At 44.8% G+C, this 17,823-nt stretch overlaps 1 protein-coding gene across 2 annotated transcripts in view; it reads right to left on the minus strand.

The window, feature by feature from the left end:
* xylt1 (xylosyltransferase I) overlaps positions 1–17,823 on the minus strand; it is a 52,401-nt gene that overhangs the window by 20,341 nt on the left and 14,237 nt on the right. For both annotated transcript variants that reach the window (XM_028987325.1, XM_028987326.1), the window contains exons 2-4: positions 8,231–8,759; positions 5,442–5,614; positions 3,258–3,460 (exon numbers count right to left, since the gene is read on the minus strand). In XM_028987325.1, the coding sequence (XP_028843158.1) occupies positions 3,258–3,460; positions 5,442–5,614; positions 8,231–8,759 (905 nt within the window). The remainder of the gene's footprint in view (positions 1–3,257; positions 3,461–5,441; positions 5,615–8,230; positions 8,760–17,823) is intronic.

Here is a 17,823-nt window from a genome sequence, read left to right on the forward strand (position 1 = left end):
TGTGAATATTTCATTGAAAAATTTGCGATTAATTGATTATCATTTCTAATCGTCTGACAGACTATCAATTTATGAATTCCCTCTGAATTTCTGTTCATTCAACAACATAAACACACATCTAATCACCATAAAGTCATAAAATGGCTATGAAACATAATCACTCTGCTTGGAGTACATTGCATTTTTACTGGTTTTGCAACAAGGATGTAATGTGATTTTTATTTCTGATCATGACAAAGCACTCTATAAATGTCTTCTAAATTAAAAAGAGAAAAAAAAGATCAATTCTCTTCTCTCCCTGAAGTCATACTTTTGAAGGAGCACCTTTGGCAGCAATTACAGCTGTGAGTCTATTTGTGCAAGTCTCCCTACCATTCGCGCACATCTGGACACTGTAATTTTCAAACCAATTTCCTCCTCAGAATTGTTCAAGCGCTGTCAAGCTGAATGGGTGACTGCTGCTGAATAGCAATTTTCAATTATTCCCACCGAATTTCAAGCGGATCGAGCTCTGGGCTTTGACTTTTGACTCTTTCTGCATTTAGGCTCTCTGCCGGGGTTTTATTAGACGTTTCAGGTCCATCTCCATGCCAGCAGAAATAGCTTCTCTCAAGTTCAGGGGCTTGGAAAAATGCAACCGAAGAAAAAAGGGACATGACAGAAAAATTTGTGATAACAGGGCTGGTCCTGTAGGGCCATGTTACTGAGGCTTTTCATTTCGACCATCTAAGCCAGATACACTGATGTGAAAATCCTCCCATTTTTCCTCATACATTATAATCAGTATATAATTCACTATAATTTTTGTTTTTTTTACTACTAAATATTGTAAAGATAGGGCATCGGTGTATTCAGGCAAACTAATCTTTATAATCACATGTATTATAAACAGTATGTGTACCAAGACCATTTAATATGGTCCTGAATGGTCACATTTAAAGAAAACAAGTAGGCGGCATAAAATGTACACTGTTCAGCCATAACATTTTGACAACTGACAGGTGAAGTGAATAACATTGATTATCTTGTTACAGCGACACCTTGCAGTGAGTGGGATGTATTAGGCCACAAGTGAACATTTTGTCCTTGACGCTGATAATGTTGGGTATGTGAGCAACTCTGTGATGGATAGACTGCTGGATCACAGCCTCTGCAAAACTGCAGCTTTTGCGGAATGTTCCTGGTCTGCAGTGGTCAGGATTTATCAGAAGGAAAACTGTTGAACCGGAAACAGGATGACCAAGGCTCAGTGATGCAAGTACAAGCTGGCCTGTGTTATCTGTTCCAATAGAAGATCTACTGCTCAAATGTACAGTTACATTTATGGAATTTATCAGAGGAACATATCTAGAGTGACATCAAACCAGTAGTTACATGAACATTCCCCTAGGGCAACTCAGGGTTAAGTGTCTTGCACAAGAACACAATGGTAGTAAGTGGGGTTTGAACCTTCATAGGCGAGAGTGTTACCCACTAGGCTACAACTGCCCTCATTTCTAAACGTAAAATAAATGCAGGACGGTTTGAAGGTTAAGAACTTCCTTCTCCACATCTTTGAATTCTGCTTCCATGTTATGTTTAGCTGTTACATGGTTTCCAGTCACTGTAACAGAAACCTCCAGATAGCGTTATGCTGCATAATAAGAAGGGGTTCAGGAGATGAGAAACCATGTTCCATGCTGCCAAAACGGCGTTCAGGCATAAGACCGGGAAGCAAATTTTTGGTCTCATCTGACTGCAGGATGGCTGTCTGCTTGGTCACATGTCTCCTGGGAAACTCTATCTGTCCAGTTCCAACAAAGGCTTCCTTTTTTTGTCAGATTTCTACAAAGCTGAGATTTGCAAGCATCCCCAGTCACTGCAACCCCAGTTTCTCCATTCTGACAGACCAAAGACCAGAAGTGCTTTAGGGTCCTCTTGGTGGATTTTTTTGATTAGTGTCATTCCTACAGAGCCAGAGGACGTCTTAGTAAAAGATCCATTCAACACTGTGTCATGTTCCTTTACAATGAACTAAATTCTACATAGGATGCTTCACATCTTTAGCATGTCTTTATATCCTTTCCCAGAACCCAATCCAAGGACATTATGCAGTGATGGAAAACACAGTTTGCAGTGACCTAAGCTGTGGAAAAAATTATGTGACTTCTGAAGACAATTATTTATACTTACGTAGCAGAAATGCAGCCGTTTAAAGCAGTACTTGGCCATATACATTTTTACGTATTTGAATGTACTTTGTTTTGATAAAAGGAATGAAAATGATAAAATACTATTCTGATGTTGTGACTACATTTCAGTTCAGGTGTGCATTTAGCTTCCTTTTTTTCCACATTTTTATGAGGCACTTAAGGTACTTGATGCACACTAGTAGTGATTAGGTAAATCGAGGGAAAAAAAAATGACATACCAATCAGAAACAAGGATCTGTGAGCAATCACACTCAAACAATCAATCAATTTTCAAACGGTCTGGGTCATCATATCACAATCAAGAGCAGAATTTATAGCATTACAGGGTTCACACACACACACCAGGCTCAACTCCACATCTCCAGTTTACCCAACCTGAACGTCTGCGACTCAAGACGTTGCACTGCACAAACGCACCACGTCAATTTACCCCCTTAAAATTACATGAATCAGCACCACAGACAGCTCCATTATATTATTAAGTAAGTGATTAATGCAATAAAACCATTGCTAATTGCTTAATTACTTGCAATAGTAATTTCTGCTCTGTCCCAAATTTTGCATAAAGTAAATAAAATACTGAAATGTATGTTTTTTTAGATTTATACCTTAAATGTACACCAAAACCCCTTTTTGCAGGCACTATAAGCAGAAAACATATTATATTTGGGTTATACAATAAATGTGGTATTTATATATTTTTTGCAGAGTCTAGTAGAGTCTAGTGGCAGTGGTTGGCCTAGCGGGGCATCGGTTGGCCTAGCGGGTAAGGAAACAGATTTGTAATGGTAATGTTGCTGGTTCAAATTCCGAACTGCCAAAGTGCCACTGAGCAAAGTACCATCCCCACACACTGCTCCCCGGGCACCTGTCATGGCTGCCCACTACTCACTTTGATGGGTGTAAATGCATTTCGTTGTGTGCACCATGTGCTGTGCTTCACAATCACTTCACTTTCACTAATACTATGTTCATTAAGGCTGCACCAGCCTTTTGAGGGGAAATTAACAGGAGAGCGATATCAACAATATGTTATCCACAGTGGTTCTACTTCTGGAGCCTCACCTGATGGGGTAGTCAGCAGCACTGAGATTGATGAAGAAGTCCCACGGCCAATCCTTCATCGCCAGCAAGTCGCTCATGGCCTGCAGGTACATGCTCAGTAGACTGGCTCCGCCCCAGATGGTGGCCATGCGCCATGGCGTCACCCGTACATTAGGGTACTGATGAGCCAGCGCCACCATCTGCCTGTGCAGGTAGTTAGAGCGCTGTAGGGGGAAAGACGGAGGAGGGAGGAATAGAAAAATACATAAAACACATTTTATTACCCATATTGAGCAAAAACAATCATTCAAAACCCCCTGTAGTACCTGATTGATTCAGAAGCTTACATTTAAAATCTGCAAGTTTAATAAACTGTAGTGACAAGTTGCATGTGTCAAAAAGGTATATCATTATAATAAATAATTAAATAAATAAGATGCTTTGTTATCTTCCACAGACAGACGTCAATAAATCAAATCCCTCTTTTATGTGCGATTCGCTTTCATTGCTTTGACTTTTGAAATGACTTTTAAAATGGCCTAAATGAGCATTATCCCCTTCGATCCGACAGCGTCCCGCACCACCCATTTAGACCTAATCCCCCAAATGACTTTGTGCAAGGGGTGTGTTTGTTGGGGGTGGTGAGGGTTGAAGGGAGGGGGCGGTGCACCTGCACACACACACACACACACACACACACACACACACACACAAAACACAAGCGGGCCTGTGATGCCCTTTCATTCCAGCTCAACATGTTGCTCGGTCCACCCCACACCAACCCCCATTTCTTTGTGTGTCTGATGGTCGGGTCTTCTGAACCACTTTTTGCGTCCCTCCCCTCCCCCCACCCTCAGTTCTTAACTAGAAAAACAGTGTGGCAGAGACAAACAACAGTAGCCGAGAAAGAGAGACAGAATAAAGCAATTCTCCATCAAATGAAATAATTGAAAATGTCTTATCGCGCTCTCTCAAAAGTTCAAAATTACAAGATGACAGGGTCGTCTTCTTCTTTTTTTCAGCCTTATGTGATTTGCTCTGATTCAGAACCCCAAGCTTTTCGTGAAGTGATTGAGTGCACGGCTGGCAGTGTAATTTTCCTCTCTCTCTCTCTCTGTGTGAACAAACAGTCTTTCATGTTCACACTCGTGTGCATGCTGGGAGAGGGGGAGCGGAAGGGTACGAGAAGAGGTGAGGGCTGGCCGCTGTGTAATAATCCCCCGTCTGGCTGTTCAAACAGCTTCAGCAGGCGCGTGTGGAGTGTGGAATACGCAGTGCGGGATACGGAACGCGGGCATCCCGCGGATCTGGAGCTATGGAGGACGCCGGTGGACCTGGTGGAACACTGGACGTCTGCGATGCCTGATGTGGTCTACTTCTCTCCCACGTCGTCCCTCAACCCTCCCCCGATTTTCCCACCACTGTTCCCCCTTCTCTCCTGCTTTCTCTTCCACTGGCACAAACACAAACCTTGTGTGTGAATGTACAGGGAGACGTGGAAACAGCACAACAGAATAGTACAAGAGCCATGTGAGCCCATGCATGCAAATGAAAAACAGAGAACACACACACACATACACACTCAGGGTACTCCCCATGAGAGGAAAAACAAATTTAATATTCAAATTCAATATCATGTAGCTTGTTCATCCTCACCCCCTGCATCATCTCTGTTTTATTTGGTTGCTAAATGTCAGATGAGTGTTTGAGTGACTATCTATGCTGCACTCGGGCAGCCTCTCGCATGTGAATATGTGCGGCTGAGTTTATTAAAAGTGAATGGATTTCCCATGGGGAATATAAATAAGCCAAAATAACTTCATTCAGGCCACGAGCATTACAGTAATCAATGTAATAAAGATCGTTTCCACCTTTCAAATTGGATTTTTTATATAAGAAATTGGAGTTCCAGTAATCAGGTTACATCAAAACCCCTAATGGAAATGATGGAAACGACATACATTTTACCCGCCACATCGACCAGCAAATGCACATCAAGAGTCAATCTTACAAACATAGAACCTGCGGCTATACTGTGGTTTTGGGCGTGGCTGTGCAACCCTGCCTCAGCCAGGGCAAAACGAGGCCAGTGGGTGGGGTCTGGGGCTGCGACCATTGTTGATTAGAGGGCAGCTGAGGGTGTAGGCGTTGCTGTGGTGGCCGTTGCGAGTGTGGCCTGTGGTGCTGGTCGTAGCCGCAACGTACCTGGTCCACGTGAACGTAGTAGAAGTGGGAGGTGTGGTAGATGGCCTTGAAGAGGCGCTGGACCTGGCGGGCCGCCCGACCGTGGACCACCAGGACGAAGGCGATCCGCACCGGCATGGCGGGGGCGATCTCCACCGAATCCTCGTCCCACTGGACGTTGACATTGGCCTTGCCTACAAACACAGATTAAAGTGTGTAATGTGAGATAGTTCACTACGATACTTGTAACCGAGCAACAATCCCGTCATCTAACACATCATCACCTTCTAAGAGGCCGATAAGGCATATGCTGGCAGCCTCAACAAAAGGTCTGTAAAGAGACACCGGCGTCCCACAAAGTGCTCACCGCTCACAACCGCCCCCCGACGGAAACCGCAGGGGCTTGCTAGGCTGCCATTTGTGGTTTTCTAAATACGCTGTGCGTATAAATACTCCCTCTTCCTGCCTCCCTCTGTCATGGTGTCGTCTGCCACTTCTAAAGAAGGGCAGGCGGGGGTGATGTGTTACACGGCTGCCCAGGATTCATTTTAAGAGCGCATATAAAATTACATCAAACGCACTATGATTTGGCGCACCGCCAGTCGACTGCACTGCTCCAGTAATGACTGTAATGCGCAAGCGGTGGGAAGGGGGGTTAGGTGGTCATGGGGTTTATCTCATTTCTGTGCCCTGACCCCACATCCCCTAATGATCCAATAGCTGCTCCACCCTCTTCCATTCCCAGACATCCTCCTACAGCTGGGTGGTGTCTCGGTGCTGTAATCAGCGCCTCTGTAAAAGGTGTTCACTGTGGGGGGGTAACAGTTCCAGGGTCCAGTCAGACGGACCCACCCGCCACTTCTCTGCCCACTCTGGCTCCTGGTGAGCCGAGGCCGCAGCCCTTTCATTATCCCCACTGGACATTAGGGTCCTGTTGAACTGCCCCGCCCTTGAGCCAAGCCAAGCTGTCGTATTCTAGGAATAACTAAAAAGCACAGGTTCCTCAAATTACAGTTCTGCAGGACCACAGCCCACCACTATTAACTGCACTTTAAACAAAATCATAATGTGCTATGCAGTTTTTCCTGAAGTAAAAAATGACTACTAAAGCATGCTGTGCAATTTGGGAACATATTTGGGATTTATTTTATTGTTGAAAACCAGTACAGTAAACATTGAACCTTTAAACATGCTGTTTTGTTTCAAAATCTAAATCTGAATGAGAACTACTTTCTCACATAAAATAATTTTGTTTTTTTGTGATTGGTGCCTCAACCGGTAATAATAATAATAATAATAATAATATAAACAATAACAATAATAAAAATGTAACCATAAATAGGATACATACAGTAATTATATAAGAAAAAAATTAATAAAACATACAAGTCTAGAATAGTTACAATTTAAAGTAAGCAGTGGGTTAAAGTGCAGGTAAGATGACGATTGCACAAGTTATTGTGCATTTTTGGTTAGCAGCTGCAGTTGGTTGGCTGTTTGTTTTACTGTTTTGGTCTGTATTTGAAGTGAAATTACCACATATTTTACGATGAATTAAATGCAATGAATTAATCACAATTAACTCTTCTGACTGAAGCTTGTTAATATGCAGATTTATAACTCACAGTATATTCACATGTTACATGTTTATAAATTATTTCCAACAATAAAATGTTCATTTTGATATTTATAGATAAGGTTTATGCATACAGTCCTTGTTTCCTCACTGTAGGAAATTCTGTCAGTTGTCTCCACTGACAGCCATAAACTAGAGAGTCATAACATTTTATCTAGCAATAACCAGGTAAATTAGACATATATTCTAGTATAGTTCTGGTATTAAGCTGAATCACCATTGTCTACCTTCTTTGAGTCTTGCTCTCCGCCACATCATCCTCACCACCCCACACCCTGCTCAACTTCCAGACTCGTGTCTGTGCTGTGATGGCCTTGTCACATCTGTCAGAACCCATTCAGCCTAAGTGAACGGCTCATCGGACGAACTCTGTCTGATCTGTCACCGCTCCCTTTTTTAAACGCACCCACCGCCCTGATTTGTGTGCAGAACACTGAGTGCTGCATAATTGCACGAATATGTTTTGTGTAGTCAGCTTAGGGTGAGAGGGAGGGAGAAACGAACAAGGAAATGGAGGGGGGGGGGGGGAAGAAGAAGAGAGAGACAGTGCTGCAATTGTAACTGTCTAACCGTGTGCGGAAACCCAGATTTTCATTTCCCTGCTTGTCTCTGATTGTAATTAGAAGCAGTGTGGCTGGCAGTCGCTGGTGCTGCAGCCCTTAAAAACTGGTCCCCATTATTTCGACAAAGCCAGTCAAGACAGGGCTTCAATATATTGCAGGAAAAAAAGATTGTTACGCTGAGAGTTATTAATGCAACACTGGACTCTGTTTTCGCCTATTATTATCCCCTCGTAGCATGGCAAAAACAAATCCAGTCACATGAACTCATTTTCACTGAAGGTTTGTATAAGTTATGTTGTTTAGACCAGTGGTTCTCAAACTTTTCATGATTAGTACCACTTCAAGGGCACTCACCAAATACCACCAATTTGGCCAGGGTTAAAATACTTAAACATAGGCCTATTTAACGAGTTATAAAAAAACTAATGTATATTTATTATCACTGTCAATACTGTAAACACAGAGCAAGTTAGGATAATAACTGTATAGAATATTAAGCATGATAGCTACAATGCATTAAAGCAGCTGTCGTACCTCCTGACGTGGCACTAAAGGATGCTTCAGTACCACAGTTTAAGAACCAAGGGATAAGATGCAAAAATTTACCGTACCCTCTAGGGGGCAGTAGCGGGTGACTTTTTCAGGCATTAGCTGTTGCTCTTTGTGTCGGCAGTAAACTTCGGCGATCTGTTGCCGGCACTCCTTGGTTTTGGCGCGAGAGAGGGCGGAGATGGCCTCCTTCCCGCCAATCTCACACTTGGGTGGCTGATCATAGCGGAGGTCAGCCGTGGGTGCTGCTGTCCGCTTGGCCTGCTGGAGGTGGTGACGGTGCTGCTGGGCCTGGGCTGGGTGGGCGGTGGAGGCGGTGCCCGGGGCAAGGCGGGCCCCCGCAGGGAATGTGCGGTTGCGCCCGGCCTTGGTGCCGTACTGGATGACCTCGTTGGAGCTCTTGCTCAGACCCTGCTGGGCATGGGCCTTCTCCAGGAGGCTCTGCTTGTGCTTCCCGGGAGTGTGGCGTTGCATCTGCGTCCGCGCCCCAAAGTTGCTGTTGTCGATGTTCTCAAAGTCTTTAGGCACCGAGTTCTCATTGTTGCTGTCCACCCGCACTTTCTCTTTGGGCCGGTGGGAATAGTAGCCGTCCTGAAGGACGGAGGGAGACAAGAGACAAAACAAAAGTTGGCATCAGTGGAATGTCAATGCTACAGCTGCATTTATCACCAACGAAATAACCCAACCATTTCAACTGAGCAGACAAAGACCTTCCACCAACACAGAGGCAGCGGCTAGACAGTCAGACGGGGCGAGGAGCTTTGCATCTGAAAGTGTCGGTCTGCTGCGGGGCTATCTGAGCGAGGGAGGATGCGGAAGCCAGTCACGGCTGTGTGATCTGTGATCAGATTGCGGGGGAGTTCGTCTTAGAATCACGGAAATGCAGATTGAGTGGTGGCATGGAGACATGTCATCACTACTCACAGGCTGCCTCAGCCTGCTGCCCACTCACACAAGCCGAAACGCTCACACTCCAGCAACGGCTAAGACTGGGGGGTGGGGGTGATTACGTTGTTTCAGCATTATGGAGTGAGTGAAAAATGTAATGATCGATTAAGCCCCATCAATTTAATATATGCATGAAGCAGAAGCTGAGATATTGCACATCTGTTAATTAGGTGAAAATGAGTATCGATGTTGTATCACAATGCAATATTCAAAATAGGCAAGGATATGAATGTTCAATTAAACTGGAATGTTAATTTAAAAAAATGCCACAGCAGCTGCTGCAGTGTAAAACACTGAAACAGTGATAAAATAAACATTTGGGCAAAAAATGTCTGCCATTTATGTGGTCTTTTACTAGGAATGGGAATCACAGATTAAATAATGATTTCTTTTTAAAGAAAGAAACAATCAAAACAACAGTTGAAGCTGAATAGAGAAAAATATCATCACTCTGGTCTCTGGGTCAGTTTGCAATTTATGGATTAAGTGTAGTACTAAACTAAAAGTATTTTGGAGAACTACATTCTCCTTTAATTCAGGAGTAGGCTTAATCCATAAACACGAAATTGACCCTAACAAAATCTTTGGTACTTTAATATATTCAGTACACACAAAGGAAAAATAGCAATATTTTGCTATATAGATTTTTTTATATTACATATACATTCCAAGGAGTTGGATGCCAGGGAAATGGAAGGTGTGTACCGAGAACACGGTGTCCAATAACAACAGTGGTCCAGACATCATTATGGAAAACACTTGTTGTTTATCCCTTCCATTTTAACGCTACTTAGGAGCATTTTAAACTGTCAAAGATGCATCAAATGTGAGCGTGGCAACCACCCACGACCAAAAATGCACACTCGCAGAGTCGAGACACATCAGAGTGGCACAGCAGGCAGAGGGAGCGCCAGAAATAAAAGAAAAGGAAAGCAGACAGAAAAAAAAAACAAAAATGCAAAAGAGCGAGAGGCGAGGCAACCTTGAAAAGTGGTTACAAAGCTTCATTTTAAACAGTGCAGCATTCATTAGCTCGGTCTGTTAACGTCGGCCACGCTACTTTAGGAAAGTGCTTTATGAAAAAACCTTGAGCACAAACCCTTCCCACCTCTCCCCGGCTTTGGAGGTATATTCCTGTCTCCACCTTCAGAGGAAAGAGAAAAGGCCCTTTCAGGGGGAAATTACAGTGTCTTGAATTAATAGCTCGAGAAACCACAGGAGGTAAGTTAGGCTGCCAGAGGGAAGACTATCGATCGTATGCAACAACAAAAAAAAATAAATTAATAAATAAACTCGTCATTTCCCAAGGTGCTTACGGAAGCTCTGCACTGCTGAGCACCCAGGCCACTACTACCGTCCTCCGCTGGCACTAAAGGATGCTGGGAAGGGGGTGGAGGCAACCTGGTGTTACATCATCCATCAATGGGAAGGAGGGAGCCGCTCGTTCATCACAAACACTTTATCACGCATACTTTTTTCCCTGAATTTAGAACAGCCTTCCGGTGCCAAGCACTGTGATGCCAACACACGCCCACAGAAAAAAAAAACTCCCTTCTTTCCAACTAATAATAACTTTTTTAAAGCATTTTTGTTGCATGTTTCAGTAACTTCAAACATAGATTAAACTTAATTACTATTCTTTCAAATTCCTTTCAAGATAATTTCCTTTGGATTCTGTCAATGTCCCAAGCTGTTAAATTTGCTAAAGAATCTTGAGGAAAATTTGACCTTCAATTGGGGTAATTCCAAAAATCTATGCGTGAGACGTATTTTAATTTTTATTCAAGATCCTGTGATTATGGTCTAGTCATAATATTGAAAAAAGTGATCTTACATGTTTAGCTGCATGGCAGGAGTAGCTGGAATTTAATTTTTAGTCCTTGGGCATTCATACCGGACACACACACACACAGGTAGCAACACACGGGCCAGGCAATACGCATACAATGTACAGTAACTGTATTATAGCCATTAACGTTGTTAATGATGAGAAACATTGTACCACGAGAACCTGAAAAATATGGAAATGTGGTGCCAGCACACAAACAGGCAGGTTCCTGGCCATGGCAGCACGCTGTCCTTGCTGTGAAAGCTGCCGCCCAGGCCCGAGCTTCGGCCAACTGCGGCCCACTGTAACTGTACACCCGCCACGTCCAAAAGCACAAGAGGGACAGGAACTCTAAGTCTAATGAGACCGAAACAGTGTCGCCACTTGACACGTGCGGAACCTTTCCTCTCTCATTGACATCCACTGCTGCATCTCCATCTTTTTCTGCGATTATCTTTACTTTGTTGTCCCCCGTAAAAAAAAAAAAAACCACGGTGGTTCGCAGCGCTGTGTTATCGGGATATTTTTCTTCAGACTGAATATGTTTACTTATTTAGGCTCCTCTGCAACCGACTTGCCAAGGTTACGTCTGCGACCAGAGCTCTTTTTATTCAGCTTTAACAGCATTAAATATGTACCGTAATGCTGCCTGGTGTGCGTGTGTTAAGTTTCTGATCTGCTACATACTCAGCTCATTCTCAGCATGACCCCTTCTCCACTGTCACCCACACACTCCGTGCTGCACAAATGGCATGTCACTTTCCCACCGCTCTTTCGCTGGCTTCTCTGGCTCTGTGGGACAGGGTGGCTGAGTCAGAGAGTGACCCGGGGACACAAGATTCACGTCCCTTCTGGTTCTCCAAGTGGCTGGCGTGATATGCGTGCCGGGGTCGGGGAGCTGGCTAGGTGGTGGACTGAAGCTGCCGGCCTGGTCTGTGGGGTCAGCGGGTGTACACTGCATGCAGAATGCCGGTCACGTGAGTCGACTGGGTGTGTAGTTGCCGTGTGCGCCTCTGTGTGTGCGTGTTTGTGGACGACTGGCTGCTCCAGCCTCAGTCTGACCTTTCGAGGCCGGCGCTGAAAAGAGCGACATCAATCACACAACACAGCCTGGGCAACCAAGCTGAACACCAGCAGAGTTGATTACATAAACACACACACAACAGACAGTACACACTGATGTCACACAATTATGTCCTGCTTCACTCACATACACTCACAGCCTAAACAAACTCCTGCAATCACATGTACGTAAATATACATGTAAAAGAAGCCTGACATTATACTCCTCATTTACCTCGTCACACACACACAAATTACAAAGGTATCTGCTGTTTGATGCATGTGCTGAGCCTGTAGACAAGGACTAAAAATGATCAGAAAACATACACTTTTTACGTTTAATGTTATCCTGACTTGTTGCAAAGCGACTTAAAATCTTTCAGGCTTTCTTTCTTTTTTTTTTTTAGCAGCGAAACAATAAAGCAAGAAGCCCCGCCCACTGTGCAAAATGCAGCCAGTGGCAACACTTGGTCATACAGCCAATTCATGCAGCGCATATTAGGAACATGTAGGTGGGAACACAGGAGACATGGTGGGGCTAATACCGTCCCAAATCTCAGTTTTACTTCGCATGAATTTTTTTTTATGTATAATGGAAAAGTAAATGCAGCAAATAAAAACATCACGGGTTTTATTTTATGTATAGCATGGCCTGCATACATAAAATAAATGTGTTTTCTGAGCTGAAAAATGTTGTCATACTTCCCAACCCCGGCTAGGGATAAATGACCTGACATGATCCGAGGAACGACACCATCTGAAGAATCTCACAAACGGCATAAATGTGTGCTTTATGGATTTTGCCATGAAAAAAACGAGAACCTACGCAAAAATGTCCTTCTTGTACTGATGGAAAGGGCAACATACAGCGCAGTATTATATAACTACCACATTCTGTTAAAAAGTACCTGAGATGGATGCTGGGCCGCTGACGGCTGCTTTATGCTGTCAGTGTGCAGAATGCGGCGCGATGCTGTGCAGCCCAGGGCTGCTCATCATTATGAGGGAGTTTTGTAAGTGCTGTAATGCCAGCTTTCCCAACCTGAGCAACGGACAAGCTGCCATTATCCCATCACTCCCATAGAATTTTAAATGTGTGTGTTTCAGTGCTTGAGTTGCATGTGTTGCAGTTGTTCCTTAGTGCATCAGAGACGAAGGCTGCCTCATAGCGCTGAAGACAGATGAAGACACAATTCAAGGCCTATATGGCCATTTTTTTAACACCTCCCCAATTTCAAGAAATGTGTGTCAGCATTGCCGATTTTTTATTGGTGTTCCAACAGCAGCTTTTCCTATACCCAGTAAATCAGATGAATTTCAGGACAGCCACAAACTAATTAACGCGTTGTTGAATAATACAGCTTCTGTGACTGTTGATGCTGGTACATAGTGTCCACTGATCTGGATGAGGCGTGGAAGCAATATTTATATTATTCAAAATGTGCAGTAGTGCGGTGTACAGTGTTTGCTTAAATGTGTGGGTTGCTGCAATAATGTGCTGATGGGTCAAATTTCCACCTCTTTTGCATGTAACTCTGTGCATTCAGCATATTTATTATATATCTGAATTATTCCACAGTGACACTTTACTTCTCGTTTACACTTGCTCTGCGAAACACACACACACACACACACACACACACACACACACACACAGAGCTGGGGCTGGAATATACGTTGTGCTAGTATGTCATGCTGCGCTCCAGCTGTGAAACGTGTGTGTGAGTGTGACCACAGAGATGGAGTTTTCCAGGGCTGCCGCCGTGGTGTGTGATGTTCCATGACTCAGAGGGTATTGCGTGCACACACACACACACACACACACACACACCTGAATTCTGCTGTAGAATGGATGAGTTGAGAGAGCAAACATGTTGCTTGAGCAATAAACCTGATTGATTGATGCCTTCACAGGAGGATACACACATGAGGAACAAAGAGGAAGTTTGTTTCATACATTTATAAATATAGACATGGTTGGGATGTAGGCAAACACTTATTGTAGATATATGGCATAAACAAGCACACATGCCCACAAACACACAAAAACTGGAGGAACAGATTTCCTTCAGATGCTGATTGCTTGTACCATTCCCTTACTCACACACACACACACACACACACACACATACACTACAGTTACACTACAGACACCCCGGGAGGAACAAAGGGAGTCTGCATTAAATATTCAGCACTACTTACAACCCTGAGAGATGCTTTCCCCTCCTCACACTCACCCTACATACGTCACCGCGCTCACACACACACCACAGGGCAGCGCTGCTACAGCAGACGGAGGACTCCCTCCGCCCGTCCCTCCCTCCCTCGCTCCCATGCACAGGAAGCCAAATCAATGCATAAGGGAAAAATCAAACAGCTCTGTTTATACTGGGCAAATGTTTAAGGGCTCGGCTGTGTAAATGTTTCCAAGTTGGTTAAAGACAATAACGAGAAAGCGTCTGCGAGAATATAGACAAATAGATGAAACCTAATTGTACGTTTTGGGCCTGACCTGCTCGGGCGTTTTTTTTATCCATCTATTATTTACATCCGAATGGTGATTTTGAGTCGGAATGATTATATTGGGGTGATGGGGTGATTTAAAATACTAATAAATATTTAACTTTTCCGCTCTGCCAGCACAGACCTCTCCCTAGCAACCAACATTGCTGGAGTGACTATTTTTTCCCATGGCATTGAATTCTTATTCAGTCCCCATTACTGTAGCTTTTTAAAGTTTACTTATTATTGACATTCCTTGAATTGCTGTCAAATTCCCATGGAGTACAATATAACACAGACGTTCATAATCCCAATACAGAATTTACTGAATGCCATATTACATTACATTAAATATTATTAAAAGACCTTTAAAATGTGACAATACAATCACCTCCTTTGCTCATCCTGATGAGGGCTGATTACCAGTTTATTAATAACTTGCTGTAAACAAATGGTTTATATATATTACATGTATTGCTGGGGGCTAAAAAAAAAAAGATACAGGAACTAGCCTAGCTTGTGACTTCTCTTAGGTCACAAACCCCAGAGGTGCTTGTTTTAAAAAATCAAAGTGATCTCACTTAAGAGGATAATCTTCATTGGCCGAAGATTAGTGGTTATCTTAAGCCCAGAGTTCAGTTTAGCTAATCACTGCCGGCACCAATTCCCATCCGGGTTTGGGATTTTTTTTCCCCCCTCCCGCTCTATTCCCGATTCCCAAACAGGAAAATGAGGTTTAGAAATTCCGTGGTTTTTGAGATTATCTTTCCCGAGAGCCGAGATTCCCACCAACCTCCATTCAGAACTGCTTCTGTGGCACTTTGCCTACTGAGCCCAGCCCTGATCTCTAAGCACCTGTTGGCGCGACGCCTGATTGGCCGCATCATCTCCCTCCAGCGCGGCGCTGTGCCCCAGGCTCCCCCCGATATTAACCAGCCAGCAATAAGCCCTGCTTACCCTCCCGCTTTAAGGTTTTAGGCCATGGCTTCGGCTGAAAGTGGCCTCTATTAATCTAGCACGGCAGGGATTTCTGGCACCAGCTCAGAAACGTCGGCCCCGCCGCTCGGCAGAAGGGTGCAGGTGCAGCAGGTGAGCACCAGGCGATCGCTTCCAATTAACTTATCCAGCTCATTTCCCCCCATCGTCCTTCCTTCCTGCCTATTTTTTGGTATTCCCATCATACTTGTGGGCTCAGGCTACGGTGCTATTAGTGAGCGAAGTGGGAGGCTGAAACGGGGCGCGAGCGAATGAATATGAACGAGATCGCTTCCCATTCTTTATCTAAACCTCCCGTTAGATCAAAATAAACAAAGCACGACCTCCTTTATCCCCCTCGGCCAAAGCCGCGATTAATGAGGGAGGTGAAGCCACGTGAGCAGAGAGTTTAAATGAGCGTGCAGCACACAGCCAGCCGGCGGCGGCCAGATCAGCACTTCCTAATGAAAGCTTGAGGACGGTCCACAGTCCAGTGGGTGAGCGGCACTGACCTCCTCCCCAGAGAAAGTGAAGGGAGGCGGGGACAAGATGATAAAGAACGACAGTGGAGCGTGCCGCATTACACATTGATATGCTGGTATCTGTGTTTTTGGACGTTTTTAGAACTGTGCGTGTCACAAGTTTATGGTAACAAAGTGGAACAGCAGCAATGTTACGTAAAACATGTGTCATATTATGCGTCAAATTCTGCTTTGTTAAAATGTGGTCCATTTCATGGACAATATAGTGCAACATCATGAGAACAGTGATACCATCGTGACCTTATTGATGGCGATTGTGGAACAAGCGCTTTCACTTTCTAAACGGAAGGACACGCTTTGTGTGAGAAGAGAAACTGCGGGGAAAAACTGTACGTCTGCACTGGGACGTGCCCAGCTGGCTACGTGTGGCGGTAAGTGAGAGGTGGACTGCTCCCTTTGGGCTTTCCTAGAAATGCTGAGCTTTTTTTGGTGAAGATGCCTCAACACGAAAAAAAAAAAAAAAAAAAAAATCCCAACTAATCTCAATGAGACGCTCCCCTTCTTTTTTATTTTTTATTTGATCACCTATTTATTTGAGAGGAACAGTGTGTTTACTGAGACACACCCTTCTTTGTGACTTATTACAAATGATTTTTTTTGATAGTCCTGTTACACCCAGGGCGTGGCACCAACCCAACACAGGACGCACACACCATGCACAGACACACGCCTACAGACAATTTCAAAATCGCCAGTCCCCTAGCGTGCATGCCTCTGGATGGTGGGAGGAAACCGGAGGAAAGCCGCACCAACGTGGGGAGAACATGCAAACTCAACATACGCAAGGTCCAGGCTGGGATTCAAACTCACAACCTTGGGGGCATGAGGTCATTTTGTATATTTAATTACATTGTAATGTGTTTAGAGGCATAGCAGCCGACTCGGAACTGATAAGCGGCCCTTTCGGCAGCACCTTCTACTCCCCAGCTGAGGACCGGCATTACCTCAGCCGCCACCCTGCCCCCCCAGGGAGGCTGGGAAGCCTCGGCTCTTCCCGTATTTTCCAGGCTAATCTCTGGCCAGGCGGCAGCAGGGGGGGAGGGGAGGCGCAGCCACAGCACCAGCGCCGGCTCCTGGTGGCCTGGGCCAGGCCTCGGAGAAAAGCCTGTAATTTGTGAGCAGCTAGAGGGGTGAGGGGGGTGGGTGGGGGGTGGTGGTCAGCGGCAGCTAATGTGGGACGCAGCCCAAGTGCTTTGGCCCCTGCAGAGAACAGAGGGGGGATAGAGGACGGGAGGAAGGAAGGGGTCAGGTAGAAAGGAAACCGAATGCCACGAACGGGCCGTGAAAGACCCCCATTATGGAACGGGGGTGGGCACACTGGGAGAGGGTCCCCTATGTTGTGCTCAGGCTGCTGAGCTCAAAAACAGATGCCAACCACGTCCACCTTAATGCCAGTAGAAGGTATGGGGCCTGGCGCAGAAGATTTATTAGTGTGTGTGTGTGTGTGTGTGTATATAAAACTTGAAGAAAACAGATCCAGCTATACTGTACAGATACACATAGACTACACACACACACACACACACACACACTTATACACACTCATGGTATCTGTGCAATGTGTAATAGGAGCGTACGGGAGTATGTGGTGCATCGGTCTAATATTTCATACAATACAACACTTTTCTCGTTCCACAGCACCTGCCAACAGCTCAGCGGCTCTGAATGAAACTCTGGTGACAGCACACACTCCCTGAGGGTGTGTGTGTGTGCGTGTGCATGAGGGAAGATGTTTCAGGGTACTAAGTGTCCCTAAAAACTTCCGCTCGCTGGAGTTCCCCAAAGATCCCCCACCCTT

This window comes from Denticeps clupeoides, chromosome 7 (assembly GCF_900700375.1).
Source record: "Denticeps clupeoides chromosome 7, fDenClu1.1, whole genome shotgun sequence".
NCBI classification, from domain to species: Eukaryota; Metazoa; Chordata; class Actinopteri; order Clupeiformes; family Denticipitidae; genus Denticeps; species Denticeps clupeoides.